Below are 16,940 nucleotides of genomic sequence, written 5' to 3' on the forward strand. Positions count from 1 at the left end.
TTCCCAAACCAAATATATCCTCTTAAATTGCCACAGTATATTCATCAAAATCAGGAAATTAATACCGTAACTATAATGTTATTGCTAGATCTGCCTTATTCAGATATGGTCAATGGTCCTGTCACTGTCCTTTGTTTTAGGAGCACACATTGGACTTGGTTGTCCTTTTTTGTCTCCTTTAAGTGGAATAGTTCCTCAGCCTCTGTCTTTCATGAGCTTGACACAGTTGAAGAGTTCAGACCAGTTATTCTGTAGAATGACCTTTGATTTGGTCTTGTCTGATATTTCCCTGTATTCAGATGGTGCATTTAGGTCAGGGAATCACAGATGTGATGGTGTGTCCTTCAGTGAGTCATAATGAGGTGCATAATGCCAATTTGTGCTCTTACTGATGATGGGAACTTAGATCACTTGATTATGGCAGCGTCTGCCTGATTTTTCTACTGTAAAGTTATGGGTTTTTTTTTTTGTTTTTTTGTTTTGTTTTGTTTTTTGAGAGAGAGCATGCACATGCGTGGCAGGGAGGGGAAGAGGGAGAGAGAAACTAAGGAGACTCTGAGCTGAGTGTGGAACCGATGTGGGGCTTGATCTCACAAACCTGAGATCATGATTTGAAGCATCACCAAGAGTCGGGGGCTCAACTGTCTGTGCCACCCAGGCGCCCCAAGTTCTGTTTTTTTTTTTTCCCTTCATAATTAACAAATATCTTGTGGAGAGATATTTTGAGATATTATAATTGTCCCATTTTCCAATATACTTTCACCCAGAAGCAGTTATTACCAGGGTGGTGGCCAGTGGTGATTTTCTATTCTTAACAGTTGGAATTCTGTTGTAAGGGAGTGTTGTTACTTCTCCCCCATTTATTCATTCATCCTTTTCTTTATTTGTATCACTATGGATTCATGGATTCTTGTTTTACATAGTCTGATACTCATTTCTTTTGCTGCTCAGGTTGTCCCAGATTTGGTTAGAAGGAGCCTCTTTTAAGCTGGCTCCTCTGTCCTTTTTTTCCCTTCCACTTTTAATGGCTTTACTGAGGTATAATTTACATACCATACAATTGATTCATTCACTATAAAAGTAGAATTTGATCGGTTTTAGTAAGTTTGTACATTTGTACAACCATCACCATCTGGTTTTAGAGCACTTTCATCACCCCGTAAAGTTCCCTCGTCCCCACTTATAGTCATTCCTTGTTCCTGCCCTCAGCCTCAGGCAAGCACTGATCTACTTTCTATCTATAATTTTGTCTTTTTTAGAAATTTTATAAAAATGGAATTATGGAATCCTACAGAATAGTCTTTCATGTCTGGCTTCTTTTTCTTAGCAGAATGTTTTTGAGGTTAATCCAGGTTGTTGCCTTTTATTGCTGAGCAGAATTGCATTATATGGATATATCATATTTTGTTTATTCCTTTACCAGTTGATAGACATCAGATTATCCATAGTTTTTGCCTATTAAGAAAAATGCTGGTATAAATATTTGTGTGTAAGTGTTTAGACATAATGCTTTAATTTCTCTTTGGTAGATACTTAGGAGTAGAAGTGCTGGGTCATCATATATTATAGTTTTGAAGAAACTGCCAATCTGTTTTTCAGAGTAGCTGTATCATCTTACATTCCCATCACTAATGTATGAAAGTTCCAATTTCTCCATCTCTGGTCAACACTTACTATTATCCATTTGATTATAACCATCCTAGTGGATGTGTAGTAGTATCTTCCTGTGGTTTTAATTGTCATTTCCCTAATGACTAATGGTATTGATCATCTTTTCATGTGCTTATTAGTCACATTGCCTTTTTTTTTTTTTTAAAGATTTTATTTATTTATTCATGAGAGACACAGAGAGATGCAGAGACGGAGGCAGAGGGAGAAGCAGGCTCCATGCAGGGAGCCCGATGTGGGACTCGATCCCGGGTCTCCAGGATCACGACCTGAGCCAAAGGCAGATGCTTTAACCGCTGAGCCACCCAGGCATCCCTCACATTGCCTATTTAAAAATTTTTTTTAATTGGGTTTGTTTTCATCTTATTGAGTTGTGAGAATTCTTAGCATATTCTAGATATAAGTCCTTTATAATTGCAAATATTTTCTCCCATTTTTCTTTTTATTCTCTCAATTGTGTTTTTCTAAATTCTTCAAATTCTTCATTGTGATATAATCCAGTTAACAGCTAGACGGTTACCACATTTTCTCTTAAAATTTTTCCATCGCCCAAGATCATAAACATTTTCTCCTATGTTTCTGCCACAAGTTTCATAGTTTTAGTCTTATGCTTAGCTCTCTTATCCATTTTGAGTTAGTTTATGGTGTAAGGTAAGAGTCTGAATTCATTTTTTTTGTACATGGATATCCACTTGTTCTAACATCATTTGTTAAAGGTTATCCTTACATAGGCAACTTTATTGAGAATTAATTGACCATAAATGTAAGGGTTTCTTTCTAGACTCTATTTGGTTAAATAGATAAATATATATTTATCTATATCTATCTATCTATCTATATGTATATCTATTCTTATGTCAATACTACCTTATCTTGATTATTGTAATCAGGTAGTATAAGTTCAAGGTTGTTGTTGTTTTTTTTTTTTTTCAAAGTTGTTTTTGGCTGTTCTCGATCTTTTCTATTTCCATATAAGTTGTAGGATCAGAAGAGCCTGCTGAGATTTTGATAGAAGTTGAATTTACTGGGATCCCTGGGTGGCTCAGCGGTTTGGCTCCTGCCTTTGGCCCAGGGCTCGATCCTGGAGACCCGGGATCCAATCCCACGTCGGGCTCCCGGTGCATGGAGCCTGCTTCTCCCTCTGCCTGTGTCTCTGCCTCTCTCTCTCTCTCTCTCTCTCTGTGACTATCATAAATAAATAAAAATTAAAAAAATAAAATCTTTAAAAAAGAAGTTGCATTTACTCAATAGATCAGTTTGGGAAGAATTGCCATCTTAATAATATTGAGTCTTCCAATTCATAAACATGTTATATCCCTCCATTTATGTAACTTTTTAATTTCTTTTGGGAGTGTTTTATAGTTTTTGGTGTACTTCTTTTAAGTTTATTCTTAGGTATTTTATTCTTTTTGATGCTATTGTGAAGGGAATTGTTTCTTTTATTTCATTTTTTACTCATTAGTGTAGAGAAAAAATCCATTTTTGTATATTGATCTTGTATTGTATAATTTTACTAAACTTGCTTATTTTAATAGGTTTTTTTGTAGATTTCTTAGGATTTTCTATGTACAAGATGATGTCTCCTGCAAATAAGTATAGTTTTACTTCTTCCTTTGCAATCTACATGCATTTAACTTCTTTTTCTTGCCTCATTACACAGGTGAGAATTTCTAGAGCAATGTCGAATAGAAATGAGTAGACATCTTTGCCTTATTCTGGATCTTAGAGGGAAAGCATCTAGTGTTAACTGTGAGGTGAGCTATTTCTATGATCTTACAATGTATTTCTATCAAAATTTGAGTATTTCCTTAGTTTTTGCAGCATAAGAGACAGTCACGCTCATCTGATGCTTTCCCTGCCCCAGTTCTCCAAGGAGCTCCAGTTCCTTGGTTCCTTTTATTGACAAACGGTATGTAGTGATCACTAGGTGCATAACAATCATTTTTTAACTTTTCACTCAGTGTTTTCAGAAATCCCAACCACCTAGTTATATAAAAACTCTAAACGCCAGAAGCCAGCATCTTCTCTGGGTATATCCTAGAGCACTTTTCAGTTGTTTTTTAGTGCCAAGCTGACCTGCTACTGAAAAACCCAGTTACTGGTAATATAACAAATTTCACAGAAGTTTCCAGATAACTAGACTACTGTGTCTTTTTATAAAAGAACATTTGTACTAGCTGAAATTTTGCAGTGGAATACTTGTTGCCTTCTCCATGTGTGTCCCCCTCTCCACCCCTCTTCATGGAAGGTTGAGAAGGGCTGAGGGGAAAAAGTTAGATCATCTGGTGCTGGTAATAATGAGCATGATAACACCATCCCTTGAATGTTTAGTGTGGACCATGCAGTATACTTTATTTGATTTTCTAATTTGATTTCACTGCTACCCAGTGGGGGTTATGGTACTTCCTCTCGTCTTTTCCCAAGCATTCCAGCTGTCTGGTTTCAGCATTGAATGAATTCACTATTCATCAGAGCATCTGTTTGACATGAGTTATGAAGGAGTGGTAACTGCTGGCCCAGCATGGTTGTGAGTAGTAGTAGTGCCCTGGAGACTCTTGAAATACTTCACTCAAGTAACATGTGGTCGTTTGTTGTTTGTTTTGAAAGATTAAACAAGTAAACTGGAAAAGTGGCCCCTGCCCCTGCCCTATCTTTGTTTCAACCCTCTCCCCGAGATATCCGCCAGACCTTTGGTGTGTGTTTGTTTTGATTTTTTTTAAAAAGTAGGCTTGATGGCCAGCATAGAGCCAAACACAGAGCTTGAACACACAACCTTGAGATCAAAACCTGAGCTGAAATCAAGAATCGGACGCTCACCAACTGGGCCACCCAGACCTGTGTTTTGGCATAAACATATTCAAATATTCTGAGAGCAGTTTCAAAGAGACTTTCCTTCCAAAGAACTCACTCCTTGGCTGCTCTGCCCTAAACTAACCTTTCTTTTCAGCTGGTATTTTCCTGTTTGGACCTTGATTGAGGAACTTCACCAGAAACAGGCTTGTTTGCTTCTAAAGAACTCTGTGGGGCAGTAACGTAGTGTTTGTAGCCCCTGTTCACTCCTGAAGTCCTCTTGTTCCCCAGGGATAATGTGTAGGAGCAAGAAAGATGTAAGATTAATAGCTCTATGAAATATATCAGATTATTCAAAATACTTTTTTCCAGATGAGGTCACTGTGTTGTTGGCTCCTAAAGTAAGTTCCTCCCAAGCTCTCGATTGGAGGGTCAACTGATGGTGTATCCTTTAGGCTTAGTCAGAGAGAGTAAGTATGAATTCCCTTGCTTATTTTTAAGTAGTGGCCATATATGGCTAAAAAAAAAAAGTATGTAAATTGGATGAAAATAATGGGACTTGTGAATCTTTTAATTTATATAATCACCAATTACTCTAGGTTTGCTTCAGTTGGGTGTTTTTAAAACAAGGCTTCCAACCTGTGAGGCCTCCTACATATATAAATACTTTTCCTTCTTGTTCTCTTGCCTTCAGTGTCTCATCCTAAAATATTTCCTGGGAGATGGGCAGCCTGTTCTGAGATTCAAAGGCACACACACATAGACACACCAAGTGTATGTTGTCACAGTGCACTTAGAAATTTGAAGGAGGTGGGGAGAAGGATCTCACAGACATTGTGTCAGGAGCCCAGGGTATACTACAGGGACAGGTTTTATGACCTCATGGAAAAACAGCCTTATGAATATATGCGTCTGTGGGGTCTGGCCGCAGACATTATCTAGACTTCATCTTTATGGCAGAAACCACTATTCTAGTGTGTTGTATTTTGCAACTATTTTCTGACTTCCTCTACTTCTTATATTTTAGACCTTCTAATACTTTTTTTAAGTTTGTCATTCCTCATTCCTTTAGGAAGATGGGGTCATTCCATGGCACTTGAGTGGCAATGCTATTAAGGGCCGCATGTGGGAAAAGGTTACCTATGGCAGCAATCAGAGGTTCCTGGGATCCAGGTTGCCCAAATTTTCTAGCTAGGTCCTGCTTCCTCTTCACATAGGGTTTTGATTTCATCAAGAATCTCTAAAGAGAAGGAAGAAAGTTGCTTTGACAGCCATTTCCTCGTGTAAACCAGACACTACTCCTGAGCCAGAAACTGATACCAGGTTGGAACACTTGTATGTGGTACTGTTATGAGCGGTATTGTTTACTTCATGTTCTCAAATCTGCTCTGTGTAGATTATCTGCCATAACAGACTTGTTTTGCTTGGCAGTTCCTGACACAGCCATCTTAGCCAACCTCGGCTGTCTCTTACTAGTGATGGAGCTCTTTCCCCAAAAGAGATTTTTACAGAGCCATCTTCTTGTCTGCTTGATCCCTGTGTCCAGATAATGCTTCTTTGGGAATACAGATGGCTCTTTCCTAAGTTGCCATCCTCCACATCATGGGGACTCTGAGAGGAAACAAGGAGTGGGAAACAGCCTTTGCAAAAACATACGAGATTTAGAATCTCGTTAGTCAGGAGAACCCACTTTACTTTGGCACTTGCCCAGCTGGCCTGCTTCACACACTGCCTGGGAGCAGGCTACTCGCAGGCTCTGAAGAGGGAAGGAGTGTATTCTTTGCTTCCCTCTTCCTCATTTGGATTCGAAGTCAAGCCAGCCAGATGCTAGGCCACTCACATTCGATTTTCCTGGAACTGAGGATTCATGTGATATGATGCAGAGAGGCAGACATTGCATGGTGTGTGCAAAAGGGAGAATGGAAGAGTTCTTTTCACCCAGCCCTGGAGTCCTGTGCAGTGGGCATCCATGACAACAGGGGAAAGTGGGGTTGGCTGCAGTGCTAATGAGAACACATGCTCTTACAAGCTTCATCCACAAAGGGCCTCAGTATAAATGGGAGTGTTTCCAGCCTGGGTTTTGTCTTGTCCCTGAAACTTAAGGATAATTGAGGGGACAGGGACTAAGCATGTGTTTCATTCCTATTTAAGAAACATGTGGAGTCAGGCAAAGTTGAGTTTTAATCTAGGCACCACTCATTATTGGTTGTTTAATTATAGAAGAGTTACTTAGTTCTTCTGATTCTTGGATTCATCATCAACAAATTGAAGTAAGGTTTTTGTGAGAATTAAATAAGATAACAGAAGTAAAGTGCCTACCACAGTACCTGGCATTTTTTAGGTACCCAAATTAGTATTCATCACTGCTCCTGTGTTTCCCCTTCATTTACCAAACTTCTTCAGTTTATTCATTCATTCAACAGAATATTGAGCACTTACTGTGTTCCACCCACTGCTGGAAACAGCTTTTCGCTCCTGGTCAGTTGAGTAGCACATTACTCAAGTTCAGTGTAGTAGAAGCAATGACGATGGCATGCACGCAGATGAGGCATCCTGTTCAAAGTGGAGAGCCCAGGAAGGCTGCCTGGAGAAGGTGATATTCAAGCTGATTACTTTTAAGTCTGGGGAAAGAGAAGGAAGGACTCCAGGGAGTAGCACTTATGGAGGCATGAAGGTCTGAGATAGCGGGATATGCATGAGGAGCCCCGAGGACGGTATTTTTCAGGCCTACCAGTCCATTTTCATTTCCTGGCCCTTTTCTCCTATCACTTTGATGTGTCTGCTGGATTGCATTGGTAGGTAAAATGTGGATTCCCGAAAGAGGAACTATGTGAGTTGGGACTGTGAATCTGTTGAGTGTATACAATACACACATGTGTGGTCTTGTAAAGTCCCTGGCAGGCTTTGACTCTTCTCTTGTGTGTGCTTGCCTACCATAAACACACAGAGTGTAACATCCCCTGCACCGTAACTCTGTAGTTGGGACATGGTGAGGTCCATTTTCTGTGTCCTTAATTTGAGGTTATTGGCATCAAAATCTAGTCCTAGAACGTAGGCTGTTTTTAGCCCACTGTTGTATTGAATATTGGCAGTAATCAGTTGTGGTTTCGTACTCTCTCTCCTTTAGAAAGAATCCATGTAGTTTCCTTCGCAGGAAAAGAGGATGACATCATGTGGCTTCTGCAGGCTTTCTGTGCAGAGACGACACCCACAGTTCCTAGAGATATAGACAGAAATCGGGGGTCTTCCTTGGTAGCTAGTCTCATCAAGATACAAGGTCCTCTCCCCATCGAAGTTTGTGTTTTAAAAGTAACTTGAACCAAAAAATTCTCTGCTAATTCTTTCTGCCTAGCCATTGCAAAATTGCTTGCTTGGTAAGGATGCCAGGATTCCATTCAGAATTATCCCAGATGAATGACTTCTTATAGAAGAGTCTTGTTTTTTGTCATTTGTGAAAACTGAAGATGGTTTTATGACTTTGATTTAGACAGTAAATGACTGTGCTTAATGGACTGTTTGGAATTCAGAATTACTGGCTGGTTCAGAGGTTTTGCTTTAGAGGAAACATTGAATGAGGGAACGTGTAAGACAGGCCCTCCCCCCTGAGATGAGCCCAAACTGACATCTGAGGTTTGGGGTGATCCTCCTCCTCCTTCCCTTATGTTCTATTCCCTGAACTCTCCTGGCCCATTGTGGCTGCTGGAAATAAGATCACTTTAAGTAAAATAATGTTGGCATCCAGTTCCATTTTGTTTCTTTTTTTCCCCCCACCAACATGTGTGATGGGATTTAAGTCCCTATAGCTGGCAAGATGCTTGAAGAGGTGAAATCACTGTCTCAGCTGAACTCAGGTGAACTCCAGAGGTTGGCAGGGGAATTCTCTGCTTATATCTTGACTTGTCACACTTCGCTATGAAAAGCAGACAACAGCAGGGGCTGCTGAGAGTTGGTCAGGGACGAGTAGATGTAAAATATGTTTCTCTAGTGACCGTTGACCTTTCAGAATTGGTTGGTGAGGAGGAAGATATTGGCTGGTTTCTCTGGCACCCCCAGCCTTGCCTTATTTCAAGCCACACCAGGGTTAGGAGAGAAAAGAAAGCCACTCAGTGAAGTCATGGATGGTGAGACAGCTGTATTGTTCTTTGGAACGAGAGCAGAGCTCGAGGGAGTGGGGACACATGAGCAGACCCATTAGTAGTCTTAAACTCCCAGTCCTTGATGAAGCCGGCTTTGATGGCCTGAGGGCAGCAGGAAGACCACTGAAAACGTGGTACGGATCTACTGTTCTTCTCTCGGGGTCCTAAGTGACAGCCACAGCTGGTTGCCCAGGAGGGACAGAGGTATGGCTCTGTTGCTTAGTTGAGGCCCCCAGTAGCACGGCGTCCATCCTCCTGGAACTGTAACATCCCCAATGGCTTCTCTTCCCTTCAGGCTGACGGATTTCAAGGATGCAGCTGCTACTCCTGGAGGTGCAGGGCACCTTCTCCAATTTGGGCCACGAGGCCATGTGGCCATGATGGGGGCCCCTCATGGCCTCAGCGAGAACAGAGCACTACGATATTGGCCTCCGCCGGGGAAACAGCTTAAAGCAGAGCGGCCCCTCAGACACGGCGCCTGCCCCACCACCGGAGAAAGCCTCTGAGGGCAGAGCCTGGGCTCAGGCCCATCAGCAGGTGAAGCCAATCTGGAAGCTGGAGAGAAAGCACGTGGGGACGCTTTCAGCAGGGTTGGGCCCCAGCGTCTTGGGTGTCCCACCCGAGCCAGCCTATTTCTTTTGCCCGGGCACTCTGTGTAGCTCGGGGCACTCAGCTGTCATCGCAGGCCACGGCAGCTCCTGCTACCTGCGCTCCCTCCCAGACTTGTTCAGCAGCACGCTGCTGTACCGCCGCTCCAGCCACAGGCACAAACCCTACCAGCAGCTGGAGTCTTTCTGCTTGCGCTCAAGCCTGCCGGAAAAAAGACCTTTTTCTCTCCCTCACAAGGGCCTCCCTGTCAGACTCACTGCCAATAAGGCCCCTTCTTTCACGGTGTCCCCCATGGCCCAGCCCATGGCGTCCTCGTCCACAGATCGGTACCTCTCACTGGGAGCGGCTGGGGAGAACCCTTCGGGGAAGTGCCTGGCTGCTGCCATCTCAGGGAAGATCCCATCTCCACTCTCCTCCTCCTACAAGCCCATGCTAAATAACAACTCCTTCATGCGGCCAAATAGCACTAAAGTGCCTTTATCGCAGGCCACAGAGGGCCTGAAGCCAGTATCCTCACCCAAGATCCATCTTGTCTCCTGGCATCATTCGGGGGGCACCGGAGACTGTGCACTCCAGCCTGTCGAACACAAGGTACCCAAGAGCCATGGCGCTGTCCTAGATGATGCCCCTGCCCCTGGCACCCTCTCTGCCCCTAGCTCCTTAGACACTTTGACCACCAGTGTTGCCTCTCCTCAGTATAACCGGAGTAACTTAGCCACTAGAGCAGAGCCACATCCTTGTGGCCTGGATGGCAACTTTGTTTCTCAGGCTCTGACCAGGGAGGTTCGGTTCACTGAGGCGGTGAGGAAATTGGCCGCAAGAGGCTTTGAGAAGAAGCCAAGGCAAGGCTGCCAGTTGGAACAATCTCGTTTCATGAACCCCAGCTTGCAGTGTGAGCTCCTCAACAGGAACCGGCAGTGGAAACCTCCCACCGTAGGCCAGCAGTTCCCCCAGGAGGATGCTGGAGCTAACAGTAGGACCCTGCCCAGCCCCTCGGACGCCCTGGAGCTGGACGGTACAGTCTTCTGTACCAAACGCATCAGCATTCACCTCCTTGCCTCACATGCCAGCGCGCTCAGCTGCAGCCCTGCCTGTGGATCTGCCATTGACTCCCCACCACCCGGAGAAGACAAAACTCCTGAGCCACCTGCTCCTCCTCAGCCCCTGGGTGTAGCTGATGTGGCCACCCGCCTCTCTTCCATCCACTTGGGCCAACTTGGGAAGGAGGGGCCTACGGAAGCCAGAGGACCGGACTTCCCTGCCAGGGGTATCGGGTAAGTTAGAGAAAGTTTATGATTCATTTAGAGCAGTAGAACATATATGCCGTAATTTGGTGGCACTGAAACTAAGTCTCTGAAGGTTTGGTTTTATTTTTTTGGCTGTCCTGGAATTTTGGTTTTCACTATAGGGCAGAGGTAGACAAACTAGACCAGCATGTGGGCCAAATCTTGGCTGCTGCCTGCTTTTATAAATAAAGTTTTATTGAAACACAGCCTCACTCATTCATTCGCACTGCTAACTGGGGCTACTTTCCTGTTACACACGGGTAGGGGTGCAACAAACTGGCCCACAAAATTGAAAAGATTTACTACCTAGTCCTTTAGAGAAAGAGTTTGTTGACCCTGCTTTAGGTTATAAGCAGGAAGAAATAATACCAAACATGTTGGGGCCTGTGACTTTTCTTAATTCCAAACCAACTCAGACTCTGTCATTCCTTGTTTGACAGTCATTTCAGAGTTAGGGCATATACAAACTGGGTTCCTTCTCTTGTGCTTTGATACATCTCTGGAACCTTGGTCCACCGAGGCCTTGTTTTGAATTCCCAGAGGTCTAGGGACCCTTGAAATCAATGACCATTCACTAATGGTGTTTCGCATGTAGAATTTTGCACTGAAGTGCTATGAGGGATTTCAAAGATGGGAGACAAAGTGCCTCTCTGCACAACAGGGGCTATAGAGCTGAAGAGCTGTGACTAGACCTAAGCTCTGAGGCCGAGAGGACTTATGAGATCCAGGCAAGAGGCAGCAGGTTGGCAAGTGGGGGGAGATGAACACTGGCAGGTGACGAAGGAATGAGAATCTAACTGACTTCTCTCATGGACTGGGTGGGGGCATGATTCTTTCTTATAGTTCAGCTGCAGACCTCCAGCCAGACCTGGGTGAGGCTGAAGATCTAGAAGAAGAGCTAGTAGATGGTTTGGAGGACTGCTGTAGCCATGATGAAAATGAAGAGGAGGAAGGTGAGTAAGGGACTCTCTCCCCTCCAGCTGGGAAGTGGTCACCACCTGAGACGGAGGGGCCTGACAGTTATATACTGACTGGGACCTTGACTTGCTTTATCACCTACCATCCCCATCTGCCTGTGGGTCTTAGGGTGGTCGTGGTTTCTGGGAAGTTGATTCGCTAGCCCTGCTGCCCACCAGTGTCGTTTTCTTCGTGCTGCTGCCAAGCTCACAGAAGGTGGTACAAGGTGGCAGGGTGATGTTCCTGGCTTTTCAGGAAGGCTGAGCCAAGATGTCCCAAGGAAGAGCTGCCTAGGCTTGGTGAGTTTGAGTAGCAGCCTCTCCTAGTGGAACTTCTCTGCTCTCTCCCCTCCAGGAGACTCTGAGTGCTCTTCGTTCAGTGCTGTCTCCACTGGTGAGTCAGTAGCAGTGATCTCTCGGTGAGTACTGTCCATCGTTGGTACTCATTTGCAGTCTCTTTAAGATTATAAAGAGAGAGGCACTTGGGTGGCTCAGTCAGTTGAGTGTCCAGCTCTTGGTTTCAGCTTAGATCATCATCTCATGGGTCATGGGATCGAGCTCTGTTTTGGACTCTGCACTCAGCGGGGTGTCTGCTTGAAGATTGTCTCCCTCACATACCCTCTACTCGCTCGATCTCTCTCTCTCTTTCAAATAAATAAGTAAATCCTTAAAAAAAATTATGAAGAGGGATCCCTGGGTGGCGCAGCAGTTTGGCGCCTACCTTTGGCCCAGGGCGCGATCCTGGAGACCCAGGATCGAATCCCACGTCGGGCTCCCTGCATGGAGCCTGCTTCTCCCTCTGCCTGTGTCTCTGCCTCTCTCTCTTTCTCTCTGTCTCTGTGACTATCATGAATAAATAAATCTTTAAAAAAAATTATGAAGAGATTAATCACCTAAGTCATTAATGGCCCTGTTAACTATAACTCATTTTTTACCAGATTTTTACATTCGGGACTTTTATTTTTCAAACAAGGACCAGTGGAAGGGACCAGAAGCATAATTAATGGCCCTGTTAACTATAACTCATTTTTTACCAGATTTTTACATTCGGGACTTTTATTTTTCAAACAAGGACCAGTGGAAGGGACCAAAAGCATATTTTACCAATTGGGCTTAAAAATAGGACCATGTTTCTTAGGCTGTGGTTTGGCCTTTAGTTTCCAAGAAATTGTTCAAGTAAAAAGAAAAGGATTTCAAGAAGTGCTTAGAAGATTGATAAGCAGTCAGTGGAGAAACATGATATTTGGCCACCCACATGAGGGTAATTGCCACCTTGCATCATCAGCGTGCCCCACTGTCAGATGCAGTTCTGAGATACATATGCCCCTCACTGGAGCTTTTTGAAATGCTTCTTTCTGAGGTTAGTGTTATTAGGGGAAATAAGGTTGACATTGACCTTAATAATAAAATTGAATTGAATTGAATAAAATTGAAATTGAATTAAAAATCCTCCAGCTTAAAACCTAGATTATTTTCTTGACTACTCTTGGTCGAGTCTGAGCAAGATCCATCTCTCACTAGGGAACCAAAAATGCCAGCCTCTTCACATAGGCCCTTCTTTTACAGAAAAAGTGGCTGGAGCCTGTTGCATGACTGAGATGAGGGTTGGGGGAGGGCAAGGAATGCAGGACTGTGAGGAAGTTACTATGAACCAGGGTATGTCATTGTGCTAAAGATCTTTGGAACTTGCCGAAGGGTCATAGATGCCATCTTTCAGGTATTTAACACCCTTCAACATAATCTTTATTGTTCCCCTCACTATTTCCAACCTTGCCTCATTGTATTCTATTAAATACTATAAAGAACCCCCACACACACACCCGCCCAAAGTACTAAACATTAAAGTTTTTTTTTTCTTTTTAAAAATAACTTCTGGGGGATCCCTGGGTGGCACAGCGGTTTGGCGCCTGCCTTTGGCCCAGGGCCCGATCCGGGAGACCCTGGATCGATTCCCACATCGGGCTCCCGGTGCATGGAGCCTGCTTCTCCCTCTGCCTGTGTCTCTGCCTCTCTCTCTCTCTCTCTCTCTCTGTGTGACTATCATAAATAAATAAAAATAAAAATAAAAAATAAAAAAATAAAATAAAAATAACTTCTGGAAAAACAAAAACAAAATACAAGTATTGACCATTGGTGAGTTTCGTTTTTCACACAGAATAAAACTCTAACTTCAATGAAAAGCTGTACGTGTCAGGGCTTACATACACCTGTCGTACACAGCACTTGGCTGGCTTTTCTCTTGTGTCTGCTGTGTCTCAGCTGAAGTGAAGGGGATCAGGAGCCTTCCGTGCCTTGGTTAGTGTGGACGAGGCAAGCTGCAGCCCTGTGAGTGTGATGGTGGCAGCAGCTGCACCAATGTCAGAGCTCTAAACCAGTGAGGGGAGAGAGCTCTTTGGAAAGTGAAGAGATACTTTCTAGGTCTTTCTTTGAGGGTGGATAGAAATCCTGTCATAGGTACCTTGAGTCTGGTGCCTCAGTTCTGTTACTTTGAGCACAGTAACCTGTCCTCCTTCCAAAAAACAAAGGTACATCTGAATGTTGACTCAGGACCTCTGCTGTCCATAAGAGAAGGACATTTAACATGTGATTGACTTGGAGTCTCACCTTTTCCATACTTACCAGTGCTCTAGGTTTGTCTTGAGACCTACTTGGAGACAGCTGCCCAACCCTTTAACTTACCTTTCTAACAAAATTCACAAAAGGTATTTGCTTATACTTTGTTTGTTGGTTAATTTAGCTCTTACAAGATGTGCAGACTTTCTTTTCTATATAAGGCTTAAAACATGGATTTTCAGTCAAATGGAGGTCGAGGAATTCCAAACTACTTCACATTTTAAAGATCACTAAAATACTTTTGGATTGTTAAAATCATTTTTTCCGAAATTGGGAGAGATTTATGTATTTTATTATAGAAAAGTTGACAATTACAGAGAGGTCATTGAAAACACTATCTCTGTTTCTCTACCTAGTTTATTGCCTTTCCTGTTTCATATTCTTTTTTCTAAGAATCATTTAATTTTAGAACTGAGGGTCATTAAGTCCAGTCTCTTTTTTCAGATGTGGATAATGAGGACCAGAGAAGTATTATGAGGTCATAGTTTCCAACACTGCTAGACCAGAAGCCAGGCCTCTTGAAGATGATAGATAGGTCCAGTACTCTTGAGAGGCAGCGAACAAAGATTTTACACCTTTTTTTTTTTAATTAAACTTTTTTTTTTTTTTTAAAGATTTTATTTATTTATTCATGAGAGACACAGAGCGAGACACAGGCAGAGACACAGGCAGAGGGAGAAGCAGGACCCCATGCAGGGAGCCCGACATGGGACTCGATCCTGCGACTCCGGGATCATGCCCTGGACTGAAGGTGGCGCTAAACCACTGAGCTACGCGGGCTGCCCTAAAATTAAACTTTTGATTTTGAGACATTATAGATTTACATGTAGTTGTGAGAAATAATACAGAGATCCCCTAAACTTTTTACTAAGTGTCCCCCAGTGGTGACATCTGGCAAAACCAGTACCATATAGTATGACCCAGATACTAATGTTAGTCAAGATACAGATATGTCCGTCACTGCAGGAATCCCTCCAGCTGTCCTAATAGCCACCCCTACTTCCCTCCTATGACTATTCCCTCCTTGATGTTTGGCAACTACTAATTTGTTACATAATTTAGTCATTTCAAGAATATTATACTAATAGAATGATAGCCATATGTAACTTTTAGGGATGGGCTTTTTTTTTTTTTTTTTTTTTTTTTTTTTTTTTTTTTTTTTTTTTTTTTTTTTTTTTTACTGTGTATTCACTGCAGATTTATACAGGTTGTTGCGTGCATCAAGGTTCTTCATCCCTTTTTATTTCAGAGCAGTGTTATATGGTGTGGATGTATCACAGTACATTTAGCTGTTGAAGGATATTTGGGTTACTTCCAGATTGGGGTTTTATGAATAAGGCTGCTGTAAGTCATCATGTCCATATATTTTTAAAATTAAAAAAAAAATTTTAAATAACTTCTACATCCAGCGTGGGGCTTGAACTCATGACCCTGAAATTAAGAGTCATAAGCTCTACCGACAGAGCCAACCAGGAGTGTTTTTTTTTGTTGTTGTTGTTGTTTTTTTAATTTATCTACGATAGTCACACACACAGAGAGAGAGGGAGGCAGAGACACAGAGGGAGAAGCAGCTCAATGAACCGGGAGCCCGACGTGGGATTCGATCCCGGGTCTCCAGGATTGCGCCCTGGGCCAAAGGCAGGCACCAAACCGCTGTGCCACCCAGGGATCCCAGGAGTGTTTTTTTTTTAGATTTATGTATGTATGTAAGTATGTATGTATGTATGTGCAACAGGCGGAGGAGCACAGGGGAATGGGTGAGGGGGAAATAGTTCCAAGCAGACTCCACACTGAGTGCGGACCCTGATGCAGGGCTGAATCTCACAACCCTGAGATCATGGCCTAGTTACTGACTGAGCCACCCACGTGCCCTGCCTGTTTTTTGTTTTTTGAGAAACTTCCAAAACAGTTTTCCAGAGTGGCTATACCATTTTACATTCCTATTTTGTCTTTGTTTCTGAAATCTTACCTCATTCTCCTTGATTTTCAACAATCTTAAATTCTAATACTCCATAAATTAAAAGTCTTTGAAATAAAATATTTTGGAATGAGGAATTAAGAGTTGAATTCATTGGAATTATTTAACTGAAAATTAGTATTTAACCTGACCCAACAGCATTCTTTAAAAATCTTTGATATTTTATTTAAATAATAAAAAAAAAAACCTTTGGTATTTAAAACACTGAAATGTTTTCCATACTAATGCCTATTTCTATTGTGCTGCAAAATAACAGGCACAATGGCTCTTTATAAGCTTAAGATTAATCTTTAAATACTAATCTTTGTAGATCAGAACAGCTCCGTAAAGAGAGTAATAACTCTTTTCTCCTTTGCCAGTGCTATTTAAAGAAATGGTTGGGTCTCTGCACTTGTACTGGATACGGAGTTGAGATGTCCATTTTTTAGAGATCCCTTGAGCTAGTCTTGGCCGAGCCATCATTGGAGCAACAGTAGGGACTCCATGGCCTACTGCCCCAAATTCCCAGATCTGTGTTACCACAGTGTTACATAAAAAAACCCATGTCACAAATCATTTCCAAAACGGAGAGGAGCATTAATCATCTGCATATCTTCAGATTAACCTAAATATAAAATGATTTGGAAGGATCACTCTCTTTTCCTTCTGTTGCTTTTTTTTCCTTTTTCTTTTTAAAACCTTCTGTACGTCTTTGGTCTTTTCTGCTCTTCCTTCTTTTTGATTATCCATACCATTTGTTTTCTCTTCTCTTTGTTCAGTCACACACCTGCTCTCAGAACCGCTCTTTTCCAGGGGCTTCCCCCACCTGTGGCTTCTCACCAGAAATGTTGAGCTATATCACAGAAGGAGGTATTGGGAAATCTGGTCTGTAGGTGATATTTAATGGAGTTAATATGGATTACTG

At 42.7% G+C, this 16,940-nt stretch overlaps 1 protein-coding gene across 3 annotated transcripts in view; it reads left to right on the plus strand.

The window, feature by feature from the left end:
• Positions 1 to 16,940, plus strand: part of TTLL4 (tubulin tyrosine ligase like 4) — a 36,557-nt gene that overhangs the window by 10,128 nt on the left and 9,489 nt on the right. The window contains exons 2-6 of one of the 3 annotated variants that reach the window (XM_038585751.1): positions 3,329 to 3,422; positions 4,831 to 4,928; positions 8,890 to 10,477; positions 11,333 to 11,442; positions 11,801 to 11,864. In XM_038585751.1, the coding sequence (XP_038441679.1) occupies positions 8,988 to 10,477; positions 11,333 to 11,442; positions 11,801 to 11,864 (1,664 nt within the window). In that variant the 5' untranslated portion in view covers positions 3,329 to 3,422; positions 4,831 to 4,928; positions 8,890 to 8,987. The remainder of the gene's footprint in view (positions 1 to 3,328; positions 3,423 to 4,830; positions 4,929 to 8,889; positions 10,478 to 11,332; positions 11,443 to 11,800; positions 11,865 to 16,940) is intronic. The other 2 variants (XM_038585752.1, XM_038585750.1) reach the window with 2 other exon arrangements.

This window comes from Canis lupus, chromosome 37 (genome assembly GCF_011100685.1).
Source record: "Canis lupus familiaris isolate Mischka breed German Shepherd chromosome 37, alternate assembly UU_Cfam_GSD_1.0, whole genome shotgun sequence".
NCBI classification, from domain to species: domain Eukaryota; kingdom Metazoa; phylum Chordata; class Mammalia; order Carnivora; family Canidae; genus Canis; species Canis lupus.